This window comes from Melanerpes formicivorus, unplaced genomic scaffold (assembly GCF_026170545.1).
Source record: "Melanerpes formicivorus ecotype bairdi unplaced genomic scaffold, bMelFor1.0.p_v2 SCAF_18, whole genome shotgun sequence".
NCBI lineage: Eukaryota > Metazoa > Chordata > Aves > Piciformes > Picidae > Melanerpes > Melanerpes formicivorus.
In genome coordinates this window covers 8,867,400-8,895,318 of record NW_027142370.1, presented here as the reverse complement: position 1 = coordinate 8,895,318, position 27,919 = coordinate 8,867,400, and the positions used below count along the sequence as shown (strand labels likewise).

General features: G+C 45.3%; 1 protein-coding gene across 5 annotated transcripts in view; it reads right to left on the bottom strand.

The window, feature by feature from the left end:
- Positions 1-538: 538 nt before the first annotated feature.
- FGFRL1 (fibroblast growth factor receptor like 1) overlaps positions 539-27,919 on the bottom strand; it is a 173,614-nt gene continuing 146,233 nt past the window's right edge. For 2 of the 5 annotated variants that reach the window (XM_068149541.1, XM_068149542.1), the window contains exons 4-7: positions 12,198-12,278; positions 8,017-8,301; positions 5,343-5,696; positions 545-3,141 (exon numbers count right to left, since the gene is read on the bottom strand). In XM_068149541.1, coding sequence (XP_068005642.1) covers positions 2,732-3,141; positions 5,343-5,696; positions 8,017-8,301; positions 12,198-12,278 — 1,130 coding nt within the window. In that variant the 3' untranslated portion in view covers positions 545-2,731. Of the gene's footprint in view, positions 3,142-5,342; positions 5,697-8,016; positions 8,302-12,197; positions 12,279-27,919 lie in introns of all 5 variants that reach the window. The other 3 variants (XM_068149543.1, XM_068149539.1, XM_068149540.1) reach the window with 3 other exon arrangements.

Genomic DNA, 27,919 nt, shown 5'->3' with positions numbered 1-27,919 from the left:
CCTCCCTGGACCTGCTAGCCACACTTCTCCTGATGCAGCCCAGGATCTGATTGGCTTTGTGGGGTGCAAGTGCACACTGAGAGCTCCTGTTGAGCTTTTTGTCCACCAGCACCCCCAAGTCTCTCTCCTCAGGGCTACTTTCCAGCCAGTCACTGCCCAGCCTGTATTTGTGCCTGGGATTGCCTCAACCCAGATGCAGGACCCTGCATTATTCCTCTTCTCTAACACCCAGCCCTGCTCTCATCCTGTCTCATCTGGATGGGTTGTTACTATGGAACTCTTTATATGTTTTTCCATGATTGAGGAAAGTTTTTTGTTTGAAAGGGGCCAATCTTCTAGAGCTTCTCCACACTGAGTTTAAACATGCCACACGCAGACTGGCATTCGAGGCCATCTTTGCTCTGTAATGAAAACAAAGATGGTGAACTTTAAGCCTAAAATTCAGAGGGAGGCTTAAGTTGGAAGGGACCTCAGAAATCCTCTACTCCAACCTCCCTGCCATGGACACCTCTCAACTAGACTTAGTTGCTCAAGGCCTCATCCAGCTTGGCCTGTGAGCTTTGAAGCTCCACAGCTCTAAAAGCACAGCAGCCTCTGTATCAGAGCCTGGTGTGTACAGCTCCATGTCTGTATGTGTGTGTACACAGACACAGGGAATAAAAGCCATCTGTGGTCAAAGTATGCTCAGCAGCTAAGGGCAAGACAATATTTTTTGTTCAACACCCTCTGTTCGTGAGTGAAGACGAGACCAGATCTTGTCACACTGAAGAACAACAGATTCAGTCATGAGCAGCATCTGGCTGAATTTATTTAGACTAAGGAAGAACCTCCCTCGACCTGCTGGCCACACTCTTCTTTGATGCACCCCAGGATGCCATTGGCCATCTTGGCACACTGCTGGCTGACAGGCACCCTGTTGTCCGCCAGGACATTCAGATCTTTTTCCAGCAACAATTGCAACTGCTTTCCTCCCCCCCAAAAAATGCAGTGAAAAGATTTCCCTCTGAGCAGGGAGCTTTGCTGGTGAGGAGGAGAAGGGGTGCACGAGGAGTGATCTGGCCAACAGCAGACCTTCACAGCCAGCACGCAAACAGTGGAAGAGGTCAGTTTCTGATGGAAAGGCTGGCACCAGTGGTACCTGAGATGATGTCAGATGGTGACAGCTGGCTAGTATAAAAAGGCATAGAGACAGACGACCTCCAGGTCAGGAGAATTACAGTTGGTCACGTGCTACATTGAGCATCTTGTGAGCGTGGCAGCTATAGAACCTGGAAAAAAAACCAAACCCACCCCCAAACCTTTTATTTTCTCTGCTCAAAAATACATATAGAAATGGCTGCTTTGAGGAAAATAGCATACTTTGTTTGTTTGTTTAACAAAATAAATTAAATATACATGACTTCTGTTTAAACTCTATATAGAATTACAGAGGTTTTACATTTGCAATTGGATTCACCTCCAGTCCATCACACCCATTTAATAGGGTCCTTATTTCTTTTTCTCCTCTTCCTCTTTTTTTTTGCAATGTGGTCTGAACTACAGCAAGGTTGTATCACTTCCAAAATGTTGTCTGAAGGGAGGGGATGACCACACCACAATTCTAGGTGAGTATTTCTCAGATGCCTTTTTATTTTCCCTACAGGATTATTTCATTTGCCTTGTTTCTTACTCCTAGTTTTTTCCTCTCTTTTCTATTGCTCTCATGTATTTTGCATTGATGTAGAAAATCCAGTAGCTTGTCACTGTGAGCCATCAGAGGACAGCAATGTGTTGCTTTCTTCACCATCAGCAGTTCTATTATTATTATTTATTATTATTTATTTATTATTATTTCTTAAATATAAATATAAAGGTGTTCTGTACAATGTTCCTCTTCTTTCCTTTTCCCTGGCAGTGGCACCGAGTCCTGGGACCAGGGGAGTAGGGCGCTTGCGGTCTGATCTGCGCAACACCCCCCTGGGAAGCAACACGCCTTCAACTTGCAGAAGTCCAACCGGCCAGCTTGGTGAGCCCTTCAGATCCACCACCGGGACTGAGAAGCGTTTGGCATTTCATGCTGTGAATAGAAATCAGTTTTTCCAGTCTTGTGTTCTTGTTTGCCCCTTGGAAGAGGTGAATTGCTAGTGTCTCCTGGTGCTTTGGCACTAAATCTCAGGTACTTTAGGGTTCGAGTCACTCGGAGCAGGACAGGTCGGGGGCTTCCCACTGCAGGAAGTGCTGGGCAGCAGGCTCAGGAACGGCAGTGCCCATCCAGAAAAGCACCACAGGCACCTCTTGTTCTTCTCACTCCTTTCAGCAACACAAGGAAGGAGGTGGTGGTTCCCATCACTCTGTCCTGTCTCACTTGCTGCTGCCTTGATTAAAGGATCGGGGAAGGCTCTTCTGTTGGAGAGGGCTGACTCTCTGCTGGGATTGGGAGTTCCTTCATTATTCCTCAGCTATGTCCTGATTGCAATAATTATTAAAAACCAAAACAATCTCTTCTCTCTGTGTCTCTCTCTATTATATATATATATATATACTTTTAGATAGATATAGATATATACACATATATATATACACACATACACACGCATATACAATTTTATATATATGTATATAGAGATTTAAAATTATATAGCATCTTTCCTGTCTGCTTTGCCTGTTGCTGACAGCGGGAGCTGACCTGGAGCAGTCTCTTCTGAGGTACCACGAGGAAAAGCCCAAAGGAGCTACTGTACACGGCCCCCTCTTAGCACTGGTACTGGATGTGCTGGTGCTGGTGGACCTTGCCCTCCACGTGCGAGTGGGTGTGGGTGTGGATGTCTGTGTAAATCTTTGGGTACATCTTGGAGGCCATGGCCGGGGCCAGTGCAGGCCCTTGGGCCAGCAAATGCTGCTGCTGGGCAACGTATTCCTCATAGTTTATGGAGGAGATGCAGTCTTTGTCAGGCACCTGGGAGACACAGATCCTGTCCCGGGGCTGCGGCCGGTGCACAGGGGCAGCAGCTGGCGGGGAGCAGGGCTTCTTCTTGCTCTGGCAAAGCCACAGGAGTATTGTCCCAAAGATGAAGACGGCCCCTGCAGGGATGCCGATGATCACGGGCCAGGGCAGGCTGCTGGCTGAGGAAGGGGGCACAGGTGCACTCGGAGGCTTGGGGTCTGGACAGGAGAGAGACAGAAAGAGTTAATTAAAAGTAGGCAAAGTGGACTCAAAACAGGTGTCACAGTTGGTCTGTCTGGAAGCCCAGCCAGACCAAGTAACGAGGGCAAAGCCAGTGTGTGCTGCTGGGTAACTACTCTCCTTCCCATGCTCCTGGAAATTCAGCTCTCAGAGCAGACAACACGATTCAGACAGCAGCTTTCACACTGCTCTTCCCCTTCCCCTCTCTGCTATTGGCAGCCTGTACACCCCTGAGTAACCACTTTGGTTGCTAAGCTCGATCTCTTGATTTATGGACTCAAACCCTGCATCTAGATAGCTACCAGCTGGGATTTCCAAAGACCTAAAAAAGACTTAGGCACAAAATTCAGCTCGCAGGGAGATGCTCAAGAAACTTGGAAAAACACAGGCAACCCATCTTGCCCAATATGGTACAGTCAAATCTCTATCACTGAACTCTCAATCCAAACTTAAGATACTAATGCCTTTTTCTCTCCTTGACAAATCATTCTATGGCTTGTTTGAAATGTTAAATATATACCATGTGGTCTCTCTGAAGTCAGAAGGACCTATACTGTTGACCTTAACAGACACAACTTTGATTCACCAACACTGGAAATTACAGAACCATTTAGACTGGAAGGGGAGTCTGGAGGTCATCTGGTCCTGCCCCTGGCTCAATGCAAAACTGGATCAGAGAGCTGACCTATCAGCTGGCCATGAAAACAAAGTCCTTGTGTTGGTTGGCATAAGTCCTGTCCTAGGGTTTAGTGTTTTGACACTCAGCCATACTGTTATTTAAAGCTGTCTGTGTCAAATCTGGCAGAGTTATGAGCAAAATGGTGCTTTTCTAACTCATGGCCTTGCAGCCACATCTTTACCTTTGAGGGCAAGCTGAGCTCTCCTTCTCTGTCACTGCCAAGAGCAACAGGTCTGCAGGCTCTGGATCTGGCATGAGGTCTCATGAGAGTCCCATTTAAATCCATAGAAAGCTACCCCCTGATTTCAGTGGGAGCTGGATCAGACTCTCACAGGTCAGAAACTCCCAGAGGAGGAGTTCTTTCCCACCCACGCTGACTTTGCTTGGGACTGACAGGCTTTCTAGATGGAGTTCAATCCTAAATCTAAGTGATGCAGAAGAAGACATCTAGAGCATGCTCTTACTTGGCAGCCTGCTGTCAGGGACAAAATTCAAGCTAGGGACTCTTGATGGCAGTCGAGATGGTAAGCGAACAGAAGCAGCCACCCTGCCTTAGTTACAGGGTCATGAGCATCTTCCCCACTACTTATACAGAAAACCAGTGATGACAGCCTGGGAGAGTTAATGATCTGTCTCTCTCACTGGTGTCTTGACCAAAGACATTGCAAGAGACCTGAGAGCTGAACTGCCCCGATAGCAGCTCCAGCTCCTGCTCTCTAACTGTGTTACTGGTGGATCTGAAGCTAGATTCACACAGCAAGATAAGGCAGGAAGAAATGTCCTTTCCAATTAAATAAACATTTATCAGGGCAGAACTGCACAGTCAGGAGGCAAAGGAGGATGGTGTGCTCCAAACACATTGATACAACCCCAGCTGGAAATGGCCACCAGCCCTGAGGCCTGGGGACAGAAGGAAGCAGAGAGAAGTTTGGTGTACAAGGGTCACCAGGAGATCACTGGGTAAGGATTTAACTAATCATTCTCCCACACTCATTCTTTTCCTTGTGACTAGGACAGGTTTTATTCTTCTCTCATTTTATGGGCCTGTATCATTGTTTCCTTTTACCATTAAAAACAATAGAAATAAGAGCAAGAGAAAGGAGAAACATAAAAGAATAAGGCTGTAAACTGTGATGCTCTTCAGTTCTCTCATTCTCTGTGCCCTTTTACTGAAATTATGTGGTACCTCCAACTGCAGTGTCCTTTCCCAGCTCCTCTTCCATACAGGAGCAGGTCATTCATGCAGTTTCACTTTGCTAGAATCATTATTCCCCATGAAGAGAGAAAAAGACACATCATCAAGGGGATTTCAGCAGGGAGCAATTCAAATCAGAGCTGATTTAATCCCTCGCTCATTCTTAGTAGAAGTGAGTGTGTCTAAATCAGCACAGCACACACAGGGCCACAGAGCCCAGTGGGCATCAGCATCAGGAGCTGTGATAATAAATATCATGCTGCAGACTCTGTGGCTTCAGATGGGGAGTGAAAGGCAGAACTCACCTGGCAGGACTGTCAGGAAGGCACTGCGGAAGCTGTAGCCCATGGTGTTGGCCCCCAGGCAAATGTACATCCCTGCATCCTCCTCCTTGGCTCGAGTAATCATCAGTTTGTTCAGGTAGGAGCCATCAGGGCGGGACCAGACCTCCCCTGTGGGCAGCACAACAAACTTCTGTCCCCCGACATCGATGGTGGAGTTGTACTTGCTCTCGGTGCCGTACTCCACCCTCTTGAGCCACTGGATGACAGGCTTGACGTCGCTGCGCACTTTGCACTGGAAGGAGGTGGTCCCACCGTAGTCCACCGTCGTGTTCACAGGGTGCGTCCCTGTCAGGATGGGCTTCGACCTCGTCCTCTCTGCACAAAAACACAGGGAGCTCCATGGAAAAGGGCTTTGCCAATCTCATCAGCTTGCGATTGCAGAAACAAGGGAACAGAGGTGTAAGAGACATGCAAAATAATTGTCTAGTCCAACCCTGACTTCTGCCAACCTCTCCTGACAGAAATTTGTCCAGCCTCCTCCAAAGCCTCTAATGGTAGATGCTCTCCAGTTGCTCCAGACAATTCTTCCATTGTCTGAGGCTTAGCAAGCCTTTTCCCATGCTCAGTCTGAATCTTCCTTTACAGACAAGGAAGTTACTCTCTCTGCATCAGACCTGCAGAAAAGTTTACTCTCTCCCTTAGCCATTTTGAAGATTTTCTTTAGCCCTCTCTTATCTACACTGAGCAACCCCTGTAACTGCTAAGCCAATAGGGTCCTACAAATCTCCTGTACAAGGTTTTGCTGTGTTTCTGCTCTCTCAGATCACTCATGAAGCCTGCAAACAAGGAGGCCCTGCAAACCTTTCTCTCCTAGGCACAGAGAGAAATTACAGTATCACAGTGGGTGGTAACAGCTGGCCATCATCAGCTGCTTCTGAGGGCAAACACTGTTGGACCTAGCACAGAACAGAACAGCTCCCCTTGCACTGGCTTTAGAGTGAGAGGAAGGAACAATGGATACTCTTACAAGGATGCAGGATACTTTCAACAACGAAGGCTCTAAAGATGTGCTTGGGAAACAAAAATACTGAAGTGGTCTCTATAGGCTTTGCCTTGGGACTATGAGCAAGAATCACAGCTGGGGAGACTGAGTCTCAGATAAACAGGACCTAGGAGTGGAGCCTCAGTGGGGAAAAAAAAAAGGAGGAAATTGAATAAAACCTGTAATGCTCCACAGAATTGTGTTAAAAATAGAAAGATGTCTGAAAACTGCTTAATGCCCTTATCTCCTTGACTCTGGTTCCAGCTTTGGTTACTGTTTTCTCTCCTAGCCAGCAAAAGCTAATGAAAACAAAGGTTACATACATCTTTAAGTTGATAAAAAACAAGATAAACAAGACACAAAAAGGGGCTTGTTCCTGGTGCTGTCTGGTTTTGATGAAGTGAAAATGCCACAGCTGCCATTAGGATGGGGCTTGATTCATTTCCCTGTCTCTGCTCCTGGTTTTAGTGTAAACACATGTTTTTACTGTCTCCACACAGCTGCATCTTTATCAATCCCAGATGTCCAGCAGGTTTGTGCCTTTGGAGCCCAGCAGATCTCCCCACATATGCTTTTAATCCTTGTGATTCTAGAGAGAGGGCTTATCAGAGAACAGATCTTTACCTTTAAGAACAATCTTTCACACTGTAATAAACTTTCTCATGCTAAATTGTATGCACAGACAGACAAACTACATGCATTCCATGTGGCTGGAAATGGCCCTCCATGCCCCTGCTCCTCATTAATGAAGGTTATTCAATCATCCCTCCACTCAAGCTCATCTTCTCCACTTTCTTGAGTTGGCTGCTTTGTAGTCATTTCCATGACAACTTATGATGATGTCATGGACAAAGCACAATGATCTAAGAATCTCTTCTCTGGTAGCCTTGGGTAGGATTTGAGTACAGGTATCTTCAGTAATAACAGGGGAAAGAGGAGATTAGAGACCAAGAATCAGAAAAACTTGACAGTAGCAAGACCAACTTGCTCTACCCAACCCCAATGCAGGGTAATCCCCCAATGCTCATCTCCTAAGGGTTGAATCTCTGTAGGCAGGCACAAAAGACACAGCATCTCATCTGCACCCACCTGAACCTTCAGATGGCCAAATGTTTTTTAAATCTGCCCCTAAAGCCTTGTCTGGATAATCACTCACAAGATTTCTGCTAATTCCCTTGGCAGACTTCCCTAATGCTGTGAGCCTCCTATTACAGTCAAACAGAGTAAATCTTCAGTTGATCGGTTTCACCCTGTTAAGGCTCGGATAGAGTAGTCGAGGCCATCCTAAATACTTCCACCTTTCTCCCGTGCTACATGAAATGGCCTTCTCAGTTCTGTCTGCCCTTGAATTCAGTCTGTCAGTGGTGTAAGACTGAACTGGGGAATGGTGAACTTTTACCACGCAGCTGCCCTTAGAGATGCCTGTTGCTCAAGAATCTCTCCTCACTTCAGCTCCTACACTGTATTGTTGCCACTCTCTCTCTTGCCTCGCTGCTAGGTTTATTCTAGACTTGCAGTAATAGTTTCTCCGTCTCTGATGATATTTTAAACACTTTCCTGTTTCTGCACAGCTGCACATCAAGCTCCTTTCTCTCAGCCAGCCCTGCTCTCACAGCTCCCTCTCTGCCCTTCCACCCCAGAGCCTGCACTTACGGATGACTTCAACCTTGTAGGTGGCGTTGATTTCTCCAACTTTGTTAAACACTCGGCAGGTGTATTTCCCACTGTCCTCTGGCTTCAGGTTCTTCAGGTTCAGTGTCCACTTCTTCTTCTTGTTCTCCCCAATCTCCTGGGGCGTGAGGGGCTTGTTGTCCTTCAGCCAGGTGATGTCAGGCCGTGGGTTGCCGCTGGCCACGCACTTCAGGCGGATGGAGCTGCCGACGGGATGGGCGATCACCCTGCGCCTCATCTTGGCAGGCTGCGTGAACCTGGGCCGGGCTGCAACAGCGTGAAATGGACTGTGGTGAGCAAGGGGAATGCAAAGGGGGATGCTGCTGTCAGGTGTTATGGGCAGGTTTGCTTGGGAGACACCCAGCAGCCCTATACATACCAGTACAGCCCTCACTCTCACATATTGGCCCAAACCACTTTCCTTAGAAAGGAGACACCATCCAGCCTGATGCATTTGAATGTCTATTGGACTGCTATGGCCACAAACAGCCTTCTGCAGAGCACTACCAGGGAACTTCTCAGTGTCTGTAAGGCCCCTGCATCAGACCACCTCACAAAATATGTCTGAAATGGCACTATTTGTAGTTGAAAGCAAAAGAAGTCCCCATAATGTAAGCACACTTATATTATGGTAACATTTACATTGTGATTACATGATAATTGCTAGTGTATTCCATGCCACACATGGAAACCCTTAGCCAAGACCAAAGGAAAAACCCCAGCTCCTGTCATTGTTCTGCTGGACACTTAAAGCTTCATTTTCTGAAGATGGCTTGGCTTGCTCATTAATTCTTATTGGCTTTGATGGGGCTTAAGAAGAGTCAACATCTTTTCATTATGTAGGAAAGTCTTAGAAGTGTGCCAGACTTTATATATTGATATGAACTTACATGCATGCAATTCATTCAACATTGATTTATGAAGCATTCACACTGAAAGGCCCAAAGAAGCAAACAAATGGAAAGATCCAATAAAACCCCCCTTGGGTTCATCATTAGAAGATACTCCATACCAGTCCATCCCTGAAATGGAGGTACTGAAGCAATAGCTGCTGGTAAACAGAATCACTGGTTCAGATAGTCACCTTATCCTAGCAAGGAAATCAACATTTCTACCAGCAGTGATGAGAACACTAGAAAAATGCAAGGTCCCCATCTGGTGAAATCTCTCCTAGAGAGTCAGCCCTGCTGCCCAGAGCTGAGGGCCAGAAGCTCTGGGACGTGCATATAGTGGAGCCTTGCTGGATGGAAAAGCCTGGTCTGCAGCTTCCTCCCCTCAGCCACTGGGGAAAGGAAGACATTGCCCTCCAAGGTCTGTGAACATATCCCTTAGTCCTTAGGCCCCTGCAGACTTGCCTTACTTCCCTGCCTCTCAGATGAAGACACCCTTGGGCACAGCCCTCTCTTCAGAGTCTTTTTCGGCAGGGGAAACCATTTGCCTCTGTGGCCTTTCCTTGCCCCCCTTTGGCTGTCACTTTGGGTCTCAGCCATTTCATGTTATTTCAAACTCTTGCTCAGAAATGCTTTACTCTGCACACAGAGGCTTTCATCTGTAATCTAATGAACTGGAGCAACTCTGGCACTGGAAGTCCTTGCCATGACAGCTGAGCAGCAAATGTGACACACTAGCCCATTCCACAGGTCATGGTGCATAAATTGCTGGGTATTGCCCTGGAGGTCTGCTGCAAGAGGAGTTCCCCCCTCCCAGCAAAAACAATCGCCCTCTCAGAGAGACAATTAACCCTGTCAGAGCTGCAGGCTGTGAGCAGTGACATGCCAAAGTCTAAGTCTGAGCTGAGGGAGATGTGCTGGTAAAGCCTGGCACTGTGGAAGTTTAGTAAATGTCTGCAAGGTGCATGAAGAGCTTGAGAACCAGCCATGAAATGGGTCTGAACAGCTACTCTCTAATGTGGCAGTAATTTACTCTGGGATGAGGAACTGTAGGTCCAGGTGGGGGGTAGATCCTCACCAGCTGGGATTCCTGGGCTAGGACTAACAAATTGCAGACTGGAGACAGGACAATCTCACAACCCATGCAGAGTGAAGAGTCAAGTGAGTGATTCCAAGCTCACCTTCCTTTCCCATTCTCTTGCTTCCATAGCAATATTTCAAAAGGGTTTGGTGGTATCCCTGCTCAACACAAGCACTGCAAGACAGAAACTCCCTCTCCTCCCCAAAAAGCAAGCCTGTAATGTTTCTGGCTTTCCTCACACTGCAACTCCCATGAATCTGACTGGAGCTTTGCATTCATTCACATGTCATTGCCCAGATACATACCAAAGTAAAGCTAAACTTCTTTGGCTCTTTCTGTCTGCCTTCCTCTGTTTAAAGAAGGTTAAATGATTATGCAGTCTCAAAAGGTACTCCAGGCTATGTGCAATATGCTGAAACAAGATCCCATTTATTCAGGCTCCAGTATTTCCTTGACTAAAGCCTGAACTGGACAAGTTTAGAGAAGCCAGTTAACAAAAAAAAGGAGAAAGAGAGACAGACACACTTTAGAGAGAAGAAGAGACCCAGCATGCACAATGGAGAAAGAGAGAAGCATCAGTGTGAGAGAGGCAGGAAAAGGCTCTTTTGAGTTAGTGCTAGTAAATGTCTGTCCCCATATCCACACCACTTACAGACATTTTACTTGTTGGAGTGCTACATTAACTACATTAGCTGAATTAAACAGAACAGCACAAAAACCTGGGAAGGAATTCAGTGGCCTCCTCTCCCTTCAAGGTGCATGGATTAGTCCCAGCATTTCCTGCCAGGCTTTGCTCATACAAAGTGAGGTGATCAGCTAAAATGTGTTGTCTGCTATGATGCACCACATTACCTCCACACAGCCATGGTCAGTATCACTTCAAGCTTTCTTGATACTTATACCGAAATGGAGGAAGGGAAAAAGGAAAAAGCAGATGTGCAGGAACAGACTGCAGCACGAAGAAGGGCTGGGCCAGGGAAGCACAGTCTGATGTGACATTTCCAATGGCTAATAACTTTAGTACTGGTCACATCTATTTTCATAGTATTATTGTTGTATTGATCCATCAGCCACCAGCTCTATCAGGAGCACATCTGTCATGGCATTTAATGCCTGCTCCCATCTCCACCAGGGTAATGGATGCTAGCTAGCTGCTAAATCCCTCCTGAAGGACTCCTGACCTATAGTTTACCAAAGCCACCCCTTCTCTAGTTCTACAAGGTTGTCATCCTTTTCCAGAATGAGTGGAGATTACCTTCTTCTCCCAAGCTCAGTCTCATCTGAATCTGTAATTCAAAGCTACTACAGCACTGTCTCCTCCAGCTGTGGCCTGGACTGCACTCCAGCTCACCACATCCCCTGTTCTGCCAGCTCCTGAAGCAATCTGGCCTTGGTGTCTTGGACAGTGAAAGCTTGACAGGCTCCACCCCTGACATTGCTGTAAGGTTACTCCCTAGCCACCAGTGTGGTGGAAAGCCACTTCTGCACTATACAGTTAAAAGGAGGGGTGTACTGCAAGAGCAAAATGGAAATGCTGTGCTTCAGCCCTCGAGGCCATAAACTCACATCTCACTCCTGTCAGTAATGGCCAAAAACTTTGGACCTGCAACTCTTGTGGTGATTCAGAACCTGTCCAAGTGGGATTTTAGCAGTTCCCCAAAGCTCTGCAACAGCAGCAAAACCCTGTAATGGGATGGCCCAGGGCTCAGACAAGTTCATGCAGGTGTCTAAAGGAGAGGGTAAAAAATACTCAGCTTTGGCCTAATGCTAATTCTCCTGAAGTGAAGTCAGACCTCCCATTTGTCCTCAGTGGGAGCAGTGTTATGTTGGCACTGAAGGCTTTTGGAAACATTGCTGTAAAAGCCAATATGCCTTTTACAAAGAGTCTATGAAATCTGTAATACCTGCACATGCAAAAGGAAGTCGCTGCCCAGAAAAACAAATGCAGTGGAGAACCATGCTGGGGCATATGGCAGGAGGCCTGAAGTGGAGCACAGGGGCTTGCAGAAGGACCCTTGGATGGGATCCATTCACACCAACATGTTCAGCTGACACTCTGTTCATTGTTAGACCATCTGCAGGGAGAACTTATTCCAGTCTCTCTGCCTTTTCTTCAGCAACTGGGAAATTTGCCACAGGAACAGCACTGCCCCAAGCACAGAGGAAACCCCAAACCACACACTGCTCCTTACCCCACTGCTTCCCAGAATGATCTTCATATTCTCCATTGGAGCCTTCGGGTGCCTGGCTTTCCTTTCCTGAGCTGGCATCATCTGCAAAAGAAAGGAAAGGTGTTAAGAAGATCTCCTGAAGCACAGCAGTAATGTAACAAGAGTTTGCACCCACACCTTGGCACTTAGAGCCTGGTTGCTTTGTGAGCTTGTCAGCAGGTTACCAAAGCAATGGGGGATTAATCAACATTTCCACTACCAGCTGACAAAAGCCTCTTAGTTTATGTTTACAGGTTGCTGTTCCCTAGCAGGAGCTGATCCGTTGCACCTTCTATGCAAACAATGGTATAAATCAAAACTAGAGATAATTAAACCTAGGAGGTGGGGGAAGGCTTACATGATCAGTCACACAAACCACAAGTTCTGGAATGAGAGCCACTGATTTGTCTCTCAGCTTCCATACAAAATCAGGGGAACAAGCAGGTCTGGGGTCAAATGAGCTCTCAAAGGATGCTGCATGCAAAGCTGTAGCTGGAAAAAGGAATATAGAATTTAAAACCTCTTTAGGGTTGACTTTTCTTTATTACTTAAGATCATCCATCCACCTGTATTGACAATACACTACCTTCTCCCTTTATTACTCTAGTTGTCTATAGCACTACCACAGAGCAGTATCAAGGTCTCTAGGAGAAAGAGAAATTACCAACACCTCTTGACAATCTGCCAAGCGTTTGATGTAAGTAAAATTGCTCTGAATTTGTTTGATTCTTTGAAGATGCTTCTTTGGTTGTTATCCTGCCAAATCACAGACCTGTGGAGTAACCCACTGAACCCAGACACAAAACATCTTGGGGAGAAGGAATCACGATAACCAATGTCACCATGGTGACCCTATGAAATAGATCATTTGGCAGGGGGAAACAAGGCTGAAAAAACTGCCTGCATTTAGGCATGTTGGTTAAATCCACTGGAACTCATTGCATGTTTGTTTAGGAATGTGGCAGCATTAGCACCACCACATAGCAGAAGTTTCAAGGTGGGGAGATGTTAAAAACATGGCAACTCACATAGAGAAAAACTGCTCCTTCCCACCCCCACAGCTACACACTAGGCGAGGGATGCTACAGCAGTCTCCCTCCCAGTTGCAATTTGCAGTGAACTGGGCTCCTACCTTTGGCAGGACTCTGAACAAACTCCTGCTTGAGGAAAAAAGCTGATCCACAGGATCCAGAAATGGGATGCAACTCATTTTGGGAAGATTCCCTGAAGCCCCATCAAACATAAAAGTGTGAGTGAGGTGGCAGAACAGCCAGGGACAGAACAATAAAGTATGAACCTGGGATGGGAGTGGCTCAGGGTCAAGTCCCCCTTATGCCACATTTAGTAAGAATTTGACCCTCCCTTTTTGCACCTCGGGTGAGTGTGTTAAGCTCTGAATTGTGGTCTCAGAGAACCAAAAAAGAGCTTATTATGCAAAGTGGAATAGCACTGTAATATGCAGGTATCTCAGGAACACCCTTAGGATGGAAGACCCCTGTCTAATTCAGAGATCTCCAACTCCTGACCCATCCAAAATCAGCACTGCAGCTGCAAGGAAAGAAAATCGCATCCCCTGTTTTGAAGAGCTCCCTTACTTTATTGATTTTAATGTCAAGTTTCCTAGGGTAAGGAAAGACTTTCACAGTTTTCTAGTTCCTGTGCTGGCCATCAAGGAAGGATACCTTTCTGTACCACAAGCACACTCTGGTCAGCCTGCTCACATCTTGGAAGGGATCTATGACACTGACAGCAATGCCAAATTTCCTGACAGTTCAGAGGCATCTGGCTCAACCCAAACCTGCAGCCTGGGAAATTGTGCCAGATCTCAAGATCTGCCTTTCACCCCATGCTTCACAAATGCAACTGGCTTGGCAATATTCTTAGAGAGTGGATGTGAAAAAAACTGAGCCGTGTTCAGCTGTGTGTGGCCAGCACACAAAAGAATGAGTTAGGAGCAGAAATCACATGAGTCCTAGCTGTAGTCCAAAATTACCTAATAAACCAGTTGCTTACTCGTGCTCATGTCACCTCCTTCAGAGGCAGGCAGGTCAGGGTGATAAGTACATACAGAGAAAATCAGCCTCCAGCCAAAGGCAGCAGGGAGCAGCTCTGCAGAATTGCCAGCTTCGCTGCCAGCAGATTACCGCAAGAGGCAGTGCTAAGAAGGACAAGCTGCTGAAGTTTCCTACAAGCTCCCTTTTCTGTGACCTATATTGGAAGGTCATCCTGTACTGGCCTTCTTGGACAGTATCACAGGCTTAGGAAAGCAGCCAGTTGGAAGATGAAGTGGAAAACCTGCCTTGAAAAATAGTCATTGACTAATTTTATGTCACAAGTATCTGAGGCTACATGATTTAAGTGTTCTCACTTACAGCTTGGTTCTAAGGTGTGACAGCCATGCTGGCTGCTCAAGAAATCTGAAGTGAAAGGCTTTGATATCACATCAAGTGATAGATTTGGAGACATGGTACAAACTCACACAGCTCCTTCCCCTCCAAATACTGCACCTGGCCATACAAGACAGGGCCAGGACAGATCCCAAGGCCAGAGCCCATCGATCAGGAACATCATCCCCATCTGTTCTCCACCCATTGCCTCTCTCTTGCTTTAGGTTTTCCTTCCAAACTGCCTTCTAGGTCTGATATGCCACAGGACTGAGATGCTGGTGTTGTGGTGGGGATGAAAAGGGGCAGTCATGGGATTGGTTTTGCGTGAGACTGGACACATCTGAGTGTACCAGGCTTGAGAGCAGTGCTGATGTCACAGGCTAAATTGCCCTTTCTCAGCCCAGAAAGCACAATGCTCCATGCATATTGCCTGCCACATGTCTTTCTGGTCTACCTCCTGTCCCAAAGCAGCCTGGATCTCTGCAGAAAAGGGATAGGACCATCAAACGACAAAGCACTCAGTGGATCCTATGGGACAAAGAGTGCCACATATAGTTGCTGCTTATTACCACAGTAGAATTGTTCTGTTCCCTCTTAAGAGCTAAAACAGATAGAAAATTCTGGATAATGGCCTGAGAGAAACTGCTGGAAAACGTTCACAGATGGTTACCAAGCCAGGATCAGATTTGATTTACCACAGGCTCTCCGTGAAGGCTTCATGCTTTAGCCAAAGGGTATGATTGGGTTTTGGGGCCAACACTACATTTTGAACACCTGACCATGTGTCAAAGCAATGGCCCAATTTTGGAAGGAAAAATCTAGCCATAGTATTTATGATTCACAAAGTTGCTTTAATTTGTTATAATGCAAGGCCCGTCCCTGCTCTGACTTGATGGGACCAGCTTTGGAGTCTTTGATGTCAGAGGCCTTGAAAGCCCCATTTCACAGATGAGCCAGCTTTGCATAAATAAACAAAGTGACCTCTGAACTGGAGCCTGAGACCTGAGCACACTTCAAAGCATTGGAGGAGAGGCAATGGAGGGGGGGGACAAGGGAATGAAGCAATCAGCATGCATCATTAAGGCAGCCCCTGGCCAACACTACCCCTGAACAAGGGGTGTAAATAAAAGGAGGGAGGCAAGTGGGGAGGGAGTGAAACAAGGGGAAAGTGATGTAATCCAGTCAGGCTTGAACAATGACAGGGAGGTCTTCTCCCATGGATGAAAGAAAGAGATCTCTCTGAACTCCAGCTTTGAGAGCTGAGTCTCACGTTTACCCAGGTGCATCATATTTGTACATCTTGCTTGCTCCTTGATATCTTTTGCTGCTGCAGACTTCCAGTGAGTGACAAAACACAAGGTACTTGTGCCAGGTGGGTTTGGGCTTTCCTAGGAGTCAAATCAGGATTTCTTCTGCTGAGCCTAATCAGTGAAACTGTGGGGTGAGAATACACCATAAACCCAGAAGTGATTGGACTAATTTTTCAGTAGTCTTGATGGTGCAGAAGAGAAACAAACATGGAAGTAAGTACAATCTGGAAAAGTAGGTCTTTCAGGATTTCCTGTAATACTTGCTGGAACTTAAGGGAAACAAAATGGAAAGATGGTTCTGTACTTCAGTTTAGAGAGTCTTCTGCTATCCTGACTGGTTCACCTGATGCCCAGTTGAACGGTCCATGAGGTATATATGCAGACAGGCAGTAACCAGTTTATCACTGGGTTTGCAGGGATTAAGGCACTTGTTTTCTCCAGATCTCCTTAATGTGAATTAGCACTCCAGGCTTCCCTAGAATTTCAGCTTGTATTAACCCCCAGTGGCCAGGGAAACACACCCCAACCTAACAGCTAGTAAATTAGTCCCACATGAAAGCTAACCACTGCCAACCACCATGTTTTTATGCTCCTCTTGTGATACCTGGATGTTTCTGGAGGACCCTGATCTAACTTTCTTGGTTACTGAATAATATTTCTGAACTTCTATGACTGTAAAGAACTCTACACAATTACACTCTAAAAGCTGAGAGGGAAAAGAACACCACACTCATTTCTGAGATCTTGTGATTTTTCACCTTGTTTCACAGCTTTGCAAGGTCTGAATTACGGCTTCAGGACTCTTGGGAGCGGTGATCCGTAGGTGCATCCCAAGGCGCTGATTTGAAATCATGAATAAGATTAAGATGCAAAGTCCTTATCTTGAATAATTCTGAATTTCCTCCCATCACTGCAGTCTAATTTAGCAACCCTCTTTTCTGCCAGAGGCAGACAGGACAAAATTCCAATGAACTCATCGCTCTTAACATGAAGCTGGTACAAATCTTAGATAGTCTTTTGAGCATTTTTCATAGTGTCTTCATCAATTCTTCATCTCATGCTCTTCTTTCCTGCCTACTATATGAGGTGTCACCTGCTATATTAACATTGCTGATGCTATGAAAAGACAGGAAGTGTGTTTGGAATTTATTTGGAAGGGCACAATGAAAACAGAGGAATCAGGAATATTTAGAGGGAAGAAACAAAAACATCCCATGAAGGAAAAGCTTCTCCTTGGGCTCAGACAAGCCAAACCCCTCAAAATGAAAGAGAAGAAACCCAGTCAGAGGAGCACATAGCAAAGGAACATTCTACTTCTCTCAAAGAACCCAACCAAACAGACCCTCCTCAAAACAAAAGAACAAACAGAACAAATCAACAGGACCAACACAAGCTAAAAGGTTACTGGAAGAGAATTGGCCTCTGTAACAGGCACCAAACACTTTACTGCCTTCTGCCTCTGACTCCAAAAATAACCAGAGGTATTGATACTGGAATTTCCTGAAAACACAAATACTGTTTGTGCTAGTGGCTTTCTCGGTATTTTCAGCTCTGGCCATTTTCATGAGAACTGCCATGCAAAACTTTTCATGGATTCCACTTCACTCCCAGCACTGGGAATCTCTCTGTAAGCAGGATGCTTTCCAAAAGAAGCACTTGCAGTCTGCCTACCTCCTCAAATACTGGAGTGGCTCCACAGCCTACTGACCAAAACCCTTACTGGGAGCAAAGAAACACAACTTCTGACCCTAGCTTTATCAGTAACTCCCACTTGGAAGCATGATGATGCATAGGCTCAACCTATTACCTGTAGATTACAAAGCTCTTAACTGGTGGTTATTGCTGCATCCCACATACAAGTGAACATACATCAGAATGACCACTCTAAAAACAAAGACAGCTTCACTCCCTTCCACAGGATGACAGAAGGAGGTACTATGGGGTAGCATAGACATACCAGAGCCAGTTTATTTAACAGGCTGGTACCAATCTAGCTCCAACAGCACAGGCAAATCAGTCCTGCTTCTCTGGAGAGCTTCCAGCTTTGGAATCCAGCTTAGCTGTGCAAAAGTTGCTACCAGCACCTGAGCTAACTCTTTTACCACCAACTCCTCCTTGATACTGCACAGTCTCTGCTGGGAGTCCAACACAGACATGCCCCTGCTCCATACTCTTGCAGATTACTGCAGTCATTCACCAGTACCTGAGATGCAGCCTCACCACTGCTGTGGTCCTGCTGGCTGTTGTTAATACAGACCAGAATGCTAGTGCCCTTCTTGGCCACCTGAGCACATGCTGGCCCATACTCAGCTGTTGCCCAACATCCAAGGTCCTTTCCCAACCCTGCATCTTTCCAGAGTCAGTCTATAGAGCATTAAAAATTCTAATGGTCTAACTATGGCTGAACTAGACATTTTACACATCTGTTTGCCAAAGTTGGCTCATGAGTTCCCAGTGAGAGTTTTAGTAGCTCCTTCACTCCTACTGTGAATAGAACATGATCAAAAAGAATTGAAAGCACAGCAGAGAAGGATGTTCATGAAAATGGAGTCCCTGAAAAACACAAGAAACTTCTCTATTGACTGTCTCTATAAAGAGGAGCTTTGATGCTCCTCTGAGACCATGTAGTGTGATTCCTGTGCATATCACTTTCACCTCTCACCTCCTCTTCTTTGTCCCCACAATTTTGTCTCTGGTCCAGAGATCTGCACCTACTTTATAATTCTTTTTCCCTCTCCTTCCCCAATCACTTTGTGGAGAGAGAAGCCCTTCTGAACGTTCAGCTCTTCCCTTGTGTCTTGTGGTCTGTCACTGCCTACATCTCACAAAGTCATCTCACACACATTCTCAGTCATGGCACATCTGCACACTCGAATGCTTCATCTCCTGCTGTAGCCACACAAAGAACCACAAGGAGAAACTGCTGGAGCTTTTCACTGAATGACTACAATTCCCTGGTCTACCATTATAGCAATTACATTACAAAGGCAATCACAGGCCTTCCACCATGCCAATTCCTCCAGACACCAAGACATACTGCCTGACTTTGGGCCTCCATTCCACAGGGGGCAAGAAAACAATTCTTCCTCTTTTTGTTGTTGTGGTTGAGGTTACTTTTTCTTTTAATCAGCATGGCCCTGGACACAGAGACAGTAGCTCCAAGAGCTCTGCACCACAGGCACCAGTCTGCGGTTATATTCTTGATCCGCTGCTGGAGAGGATGAAAGGAAGAAATCAGAGAACAAGATGAGTGGTTAGGCTTCTGCCTTGTCACCAGGACTTTCTGAGCATAAAATAGTAGTGCCAAGAAGGCAGCAATTCCCAGCTGTCCCAGGTCTCAAACAAATTGCTAATATTTCCCAGCATTTAACTGTCACTTGCACCACGATAGTATCAAGGATTTCTCTGGGGCAGGTTACCAGCTGCTCACACAGCAGGCTTGGAGTGGATGTCACATCTACTAAGGATCCTCAAGAAACATATATTTTAGCATCCACCCATTTTGGCCTGGTGGGGGAATGACAGCATTCCTGTACTTTCACAGAGTTCAGCAGTAAAGCCTCACCACCCATCAGCCTATCTGGATTTATAACCATTTCATGGTGTTTATACTAAATCTTTAGTGACTTAGAGTAAGTTTATAAACACTGAGAAGAATTGTGTGATTTTTAACTGTTACCTGACAAATCAAGAGGCTGAAATAGTCCTTACTTTAGAAACCTAACTCAAGTATCCAAGTCAGGAGTGAGAATGAAAAGAAGGTCAGGTTGACATCTACCCCTCTTGGCTGATTGCAAGAGGTGATGGGGAGGAACCTAAGCCATGTAGCATGAGTGTCAAAAGCAAGGTGGTATGAACATTGCACCCAAGAACATAGGCCAAAATTCCACCTTCTACAATCCTACTAAATGACTTAGGATTGGGGGAGGGAGGCATGCCACTGAAAGGACTAATGCAAGGTTAATGATAAGAAGAAGATTACAGTAGAGCCAAGGATAAACTGGTAAGACTTGGCTCTCAGCCTTCTAGTTTAACCACTACACAGCTGCTGTTCCCCATGAAGTTACACCTCTATCACTCTCCTTCCTAGCTGTACTGATCAATGTCCATTATTTCCTTCACCAAGACGTGTAGGAACATCATTGATAATGTCTTCCATCTCCCTGAATGTTCACATGGTCACAATAGCCAGGACAAAGAAATTTCCAGAGGGGTTGGAGGAGGAGAGGCCATATAGGTCAGTGACTGAGTACAGGAATTCTTTGTGGAGGCAATTTATCATAAAACAAAAATAATCAATTGTACAATCCCGTCCCTTCCAAAGACTGAGTTAATTCCTTAGTGTGGAATTACCCAATCCATCTTGAGGAACTGGGAATTGCAATACTGGACTTTTTTACAGACAGGAATGTGGATCCAGCTGTTTCTTCAACACCAGTATAAAAATTGTTGTAACATTCTTTATGGGCTTACATATTTCAGAGCCTTCTAGCAGAAAAGTAAAAATATCTCCTGTGGAAGCGAGTGAAACGTCTTATGCAGCCTGACAACTAGCAAGCGAAGCAAACTCTCGGGGAGGACTGCTGCTCAACATCTTTAGTGGGAAAAGTGAGTCCCGTGCGTGTGTGTTTGCTTGAGGCAAAAAATCACACCTCATCAAGATCCATCATTAGCCTGCGAGGTTTTAGCTTTGATTGCAAGAAATAGCAGCGCTTACAAGCGGTGGAAGTGCCAAGAAATCCACAGAAGCTGGCAGCTTTCAGTGGGACATTATAAAAAACCCTCAGTGTCTAAGATGTTAGCTATATTCAGTAGGGCACAAAACGTGGCCAGGGAATCCTTCCTCTCAGGTTTCAGAAGAGAATAATTTCAGAAAACAGTCTATATATGTAATGACCATGGGTTAAAAGACATAATCATTTGCAGCTGGGGGCCCCTCAGCAGACACCAACCTATGACTGTATGCTGAAATATCTTCTGATAAATGGACCTTCTGAAGGACTGGTAAACCACTGTGGCAGGAAGTACAGAAAAGCCATTTGAAACCCAAGTTTTAGCTTACTTCTTAAACTTTGTATTTTCTAGACAAACTTCTAGGCAGCAGTGTGAAAGCAATATGGCAGTGGTGTGATCTCTCAGACCACCATATAGCATGACAAGAAGCTAAAGAAGAGGAGATTTTTTGGGGTCCAGTCGTGAAAAAAAAAGGTATCCTCAGTGTCCAGCCTTTCAACACTTCTCTCACAGGCTGTTAAAGAGGTACATTTTTAGTGAAGCACCATACCCCTTGTCTGTAATGTTCAGTGAATGACACACAAATCTCCAGGTCATTTTGAGACCAATAACAAGCAGCAAACCATTACCACTTTCACAATTCTGTCCAAGAACAACTCTGGACAAGTGGCAATTTTGCTGGCTCCCAAAACAAACGGAATACTTGGCACCCTACCTAACATGAGGATTACAGTACATTACACGGGATAATACGGGCCTGTGTCTCACCAAAATTAAACCCGGCCTAATTACTCGGAGCAAATTACAGCTTTCCATGTGGGGTAAAACGCAAGCTGTAAAAATGGTTGCTCCACAATTAACTCTAGAATTCCATAGCTGTCATTACAAATTCCTAAACCATAGAATGCTTCAAAACAATGACTAGTGTGATTCCTGTGGGATGGGATTAAACTCCCTTGTGTTTTTTTGCCCTCTCCTCACCCCCCTCTGCCCCTCCTCCCCCTCCCCCAAATGCCTGTTCTAGCACATGATAAGCAGTAGAGCAGAACAACCACCAGCACAGGTCTAAAAAAATTTCAGAGACAGAAGCTACCTAAGAAAACTCATGAAATTCAAGATTATCTTAGAATTCAACACTGGAAGATACAGAACATTTAAGTCCCCTGCTGGAAATACAGAGAATATATTTCAGTATTATTAGTGAGAGGGAAGAATTTATTATTAATCTCAAAAGCCTCTACAAACTCACTCTGCAGTTACACACCTTATTTCTTTGCTGTGATAATGTAAACTATTATTAACATACTCATATGAATACTGCATACTGAATGTCTCCCCCCATGCTGCTGGCTACTTTAAGCAGCAGATGTGAGAAGGATTTAAATGCCAATTTTAAAACGGTGCAGTTGATTAAAATCCTGTGAACCATTCAGAGATTACAAGATACTCTGTTTGCCTGTGTTCCTCCCATGTAAAATACTTCAGGGAATACTCTAGACCCTGGCATATGGTTTAGAGTGATAACCAGCGCTGGAGATGCCACACAGACAACAGGATATGCTATCTAGTTACATCTGTGTGTAACACGCTTCGAGATGTTTTGATGCAAGGAGTTACGAACGTGTAAGGCTGAGGTGCCATGCTACATTTGTGTCCCTCTAAATCGTGTTCAGAGACAAGAAGCAGTTAGAGCCCCAGCAATGCAAAACCAAGCACTTTTATGAATGCATTTCATTGCATCCATGTGCTGTTATCCTCTAGGGTAATTATGACTTGTGGGTGAACCTTGAGAAATTGCAGAGCATCGGCTTAAAAGGAAAACTCCATTGCCAAAATGCATCCAAACCTTGAAAGTGGAAACCTTGTGAGAATGGCCTGTGCACAGTCAGGCTGCAGCGCACTCGGGGCTGAGTCCCCACTTCTTGTAACACCAGGGAAACCCCTGCCCATGCCACAAATCTGACTGACTCCAACTTCTGCATCTGCAGCCTCACAAATCCCACGGGCCGAAAGCTCCCACGCTCTGCGGCGGAGGCCCTGCCTGACAGATGACACACAAGTGTTACAGATACATCATGGGCTACAGCCCAGGAACCCTCACAGCATTGCAGGCGCTCTGGGGGAAAAAACGATTAAGCAGGACCCCTTGGTAAAGTCCCCATGGTCATACATCCTGAATGAGGAACTCTATTGTGTGAAAACATTCCTAATAATTCCTTCTGTTTTCATTAATAATATTAAATTTCCTGCTTCTGGGATATCTTTTTTGTTTTAACAGGCACAGGGTTTTGTCTCGTCTTCTGAAAGACTGTGCCACTGTAGTCTATTATTACTGTTTATGCTGAAGCAATTTAGATGGACCAGACATCCATATCCAAAATCAGCAATTTGCAAGCCACAATCTCATACCAACCAGATTAATGTAACACCTGAGACGTGTTTTCTTTCAAGACATCGGAGTCTGAATGGCTGAAAGTGTGAGAAACGCGTGAAAATGTCTTTCTGCTTCAGAAACGTACACGCAGTTGGCTCTGTGGTCTTCACAAATTACCTTGGCTGCTTTTTTTCCTTACCAAACAGCCCACCAAAATTCAATCAAATTGTAACACACCAATGGCCTGAAATCACCAGACAACAAAACAAAAGGGGGGGTTGGGGAAGAGGGAAAGAGGGGAAAGAGTTGTTTTCTTACTATTTGAGGGATCTTATTCTGGTTCAGAAATAATGAAGGATAGATAAATTATCTGGTTTATGATTTTCTCTGGCATATTATTTTACTCATGCCTTTCTTCTTCCTCTGCAGGGGTGCTTGTGGTCATATTGTTCTGTTCTTTGTGGCTCACAGCCTTTTCAGTGGCAGCACGCATGCTAAAGGGCAGGCAAGAGCGGGAATGCAAATTCTTTGTGAGGCAACCAAGCAGTGAAAAGTGCCCCGGACCATGCCAAATCTTTACAAGCACAGCAGTTACACAGGGAACCATACCCTTCAAAACCCAAACCTAGGGAAAGAAAAAACCCCACTCTTAATTAGAACATCGTGATTTGGATATTTACAAGCTTTAAATATAAGACCTGGTTCCCTATTGAGGCTTAATTGGTTCTTTTGAAGATCTCTTATAAACCAATGCTCACACTACCCAGCTAAGCATTCCCCTCTTCATTTTGCTCGGTGGTGAGACTTGCTTCCACTTTGAGTTGGTCACTCCCAGGACCGCTCTCTGGCTCAGCTTTCAAGCTGATTTCTCTGACAAGCTGGCAGCAATAAAATAATTCATTCCAGAGGCTGAGAGAATCACCCGCAGCACACACGGTGAGGATCATCTGGCAGCAGTACAGAGGCCTACGCAACGGGGGGCCTGGGGTAAGCCCTGCGCCGGGACGCGTGAGCACTGCGGGGAAGGAGAAAGCCTCCAGCAATCTGGCCAGGAATGAAGGCAGCAGGATGGCAGTGGGATGCGAGGAAGGCTGGAGAGGGGCTGCTCTGAAGATGCACTGAAAGGAGGAAGAAGCAACCAAGGAGAGGAATATTTTCAATAAAAACAGAGTATCCAAAAGAATAAGCAAGAATAAGCACGCCCCTGGGCTGAACCCTCTGACACCATGAAGATGTTCAACATGTGGTCTGTGGATCGACCACTTCTGAAGGTCTACAAAAGACATTTCTGAAGGTCTACAAAAGACACTTCTGAAGGTCTACAAAAGACACTTCTGAAGGTCCACAAAAGTCACCTGAGAAGGACAAACCAAACAACAACAGCCATGCTTTTGCAATGATTTCATATAGTCTCATCTGTATTTCTGCTTGAGATGGTAGGGATCCATCTAATGAAATACTACATTTGCCTGCTGAAGCCACTGGATGTCTGAGTGTCTGAAGGCAATCAGGACTCTCCCACTTGAGCACAACGTGTAACAACCTGGCCCAGGATCTCACTGAACAGTCACTAGCCTGTTGCATGGCAGTCTGATTACATATCCCCATGTACTTCCAAACCAGCCACATCTGGGCAGAGATTAGTCACTGTTTTTACAGTAAACTCCTGGACTAAGATCTGCTGCCTGATGAATTTCTCAGAGCTAGAGACCCCACTACCAATATGCCCTGAAACCTGCAGCAGCAACAGCCCCAACTGACTACTGCCATATACTCCCTTGGAGTCCCATGTAGGGGCAGGCAAGTCAAGGTGATTTGGCAAGTCTCTTTTGAGATAACACAGCAGGAAACAGGTTTGAACTGTCCCGGCTTTGCTCTCTGAGCACTCAAAAATTATACCCTTGGAAAACTATATTAGCTTCCATATATATGTTTCTTCATTTGACTTCTGGCTGAGGTAGCAACTTGTCAGCATTTCAAACTGCAAAAGTCTCTTTCACAAGACCTTCTCATAGCAGAGACAGCTGGCCCTCCTGTACAACCCAGTCTGTTCAGCTCAGCAAGCAGACTTCCACTGCCTGAATTCAACCTGCCCACACTGTCCCAACTTACATAAAGTTCATTGATCCCTAAGGACAGCCTGGCCAAGGTCCACTGCCTGACCTGCTGCTAGGATGGCTCTCCAGGGAAGCTATCCAGGTGATGCTCCACATTGCCCCTTCACAAGGAAGAGTTAATGTAACCACATTGTCAGTCAACATCCCAGAGGTGCAAAGCAGACTTCATAATATTATGTTCAATCACAAAGCCTCATAGGGAAACCTTTCCCTTGCATTGCCAGGCTGAAGTTGGCAGAATTTTGGATTATGTTTGAAATGAAGCAGAAAATTGCTTCTATTTTGTTTCTAAGCTACAAGTTACTCCAGTGATCAGATATTCCAAATGAAAAGTGCATTGGAAACTATCCAGAAACTGAGGTGTGGCATTAATTCTATCTCCTTTCTGTAGCATAAGTGGTTAGTTGGTGCCCAGCAGTCTTAAGAAGATTAAATATCACCTTAATTTCAAAAGCCTTCTGTTCTGACTATAAAAACACTACCACTGCAATAATAATAAAGCTGATTGTAAAGCTTCAATGTTTGGCTTGGATTCATACTGCTGCTACTTTATTTCACAGGGAAAGTAGTGCAGTGGGTCTTATGTGTTATCTCCTCCAGACAAGAAGGGTTAATTACCCATTATTCATTACAGCAATTGTGGTTTTGCTTCCCTGATGGAAAAATGGTGCTGTTTTCTGCTTTACAAACAATGGGATAATCTTATCAAAAGAGAAAAAAAAATGACCTCTGATGGCAGATTTTTTTCCTCTATTAACCTTTAAAAAAAAAGGAAAAGCATTAAAAAGTGCAAAAATATTTTTAGCTAGTGATTATTTCTTTGTTTTTTAAAAAGCTAATGTAGAGCCAATGAAGCTCCCTAGGTGAACACCACAGGACTCTTGTGCAGGAGACTGTTACCTGAAAGCTGTCAAAGCCCCTTTCCTCTTCCTCACCTTCAGAGGTGAAAAGCAGAGCAGACAGCATGGCACTAGCCAGGCTCCATGCCCTCCTCCACCACCAGGGAGGTGACCTCCCCTGCTGATGGCCCAGGACCTCATCTGTGAAATGGGGAGCAAGAGTTTCCCACCAACTGGGAGTAATATGAGGATAGATACAGGCAAACTGTGGGCCTCTCTGGTACCAGCATAGATGCAGAGAGACAGGCATGTTGTTCTAGTCAGTGTGTATAACTCACTTAAATTTACCACGCAGTTTCAACTTGCAATCCCATATTTCCTGTCCTAATCTCATACACAATGTGGCACTTGTGCTGTTAAACAGCTTCTCTGTGGCTGCTCCATAGCAATGGGCAAATTGATTCCTACAGGAAAGTCCCGACTCAGAGAAGTACTTTCAGATACATGCACTGTTTCCACTGGTCTGAAATGGAGGTAGCTGCTGTGCTCAGGAGTAACGACTGGTGGAAGGATAAGGCACAGGTATAAGGCACAGAGGAGCTTCTCTGCTCAGCTCTGCCCAGTGCCTCTCAGGAAAAGAAAGCAAGTTATTTATACCTCTTACTGCCTCAGATTTTTGCCTGTGGTAACATTAATTCTGCCTTTTCTGCTCTTTGTAAGATTACAGATTCTGTGGGCAAGGGTTGCTCAACTGTCCACAAGTTGTGCAACAGGACCCTACTACAAAGGGTTAGTAACAGCTAAGAGCAGCACTGGTATTCCTTCAGAGGAAAGGCTAAGTGCAAACTCCTTTTAACAACCCCTACAGCACAAGAACAACCTCATACAACAATCACAATCTTGATCAAAGCACATTAAAGTCAATTAAAATGTTTCATTGGCTTCAAAGTACAATGGATAAAGGGCATTAATGTGAACAACACTGGAAGACCCAACAACTTTACATTGTTCTCCAGTGGCATCTCCCTGAAGGGCTGAAGTGTTCTCCATCATATTAATGGACTTTATCAACAAGATTGAAGCAATAGCACAGAAAAAGAAAACACACAGAGATACTGCATAAAAAGGGAGGGAAAGCACAAGCTGCTGAAGGTCCCAGTAAGAGGAACAATACAAGTCACTTGGGAAAAAACACCTGGATAAAGTTACCCTCTTCACTCTTCAAAGTTTCTTCCTGAAATCAAACCTAAGTCACACCTTTGCTGCACAGGAGTATTACTGGAGGGTGAAGGTGAAATACCCAGTTAGCAGCACCAGTGCAGAGAGTGCTGTGGAAGATACAAAACCATCTGTTTAGTACCACGTTGCCTTGGGATAACATACAATATGTTGGTTGTTTGTGTGAGTTGCTTGATACTTGGGTTGATTTGCACCTTGGGGGTGTTTGATCTGAACTAGCAGTAGGCCCCATTACCAATTTGTGCCAGATCTTATTCTTAGGGAACACTTATTACTTTCCAAGGGAGATAGGTTTTCAAAACATGTTATTGCTTCTCTGCACACGGTATACAGGCAGACACGGGTTTGGGCTTCTGTCTTCTAACCTAAAGACAAGCTTCCAACATCATCTACCAAACCAGAGAGCACCCAAGTGCATTTCCACACGCAAGTGGGAAAGGGACTACCCCATGTAGGACAAACACCACCTGGTCCTGAGCGCTTCTCTGCACTTGTGATTTCTTAAAACAAGTCGCCCATCTTTGCCATGGCCACAAAGCCTGTTTCTCAGGAACCTATCCAATCCTCCTGACTGCCAGAGCTGAGAAAATGACAAGTGCTTTGCCTTCAGCAACAAATATCCCCTGTAGGAATGGTGAACAGTATGAAGCCACTCCAGCATGGACAATTCACCTGATAAAAGGATGACAACACTGCAACAGAGA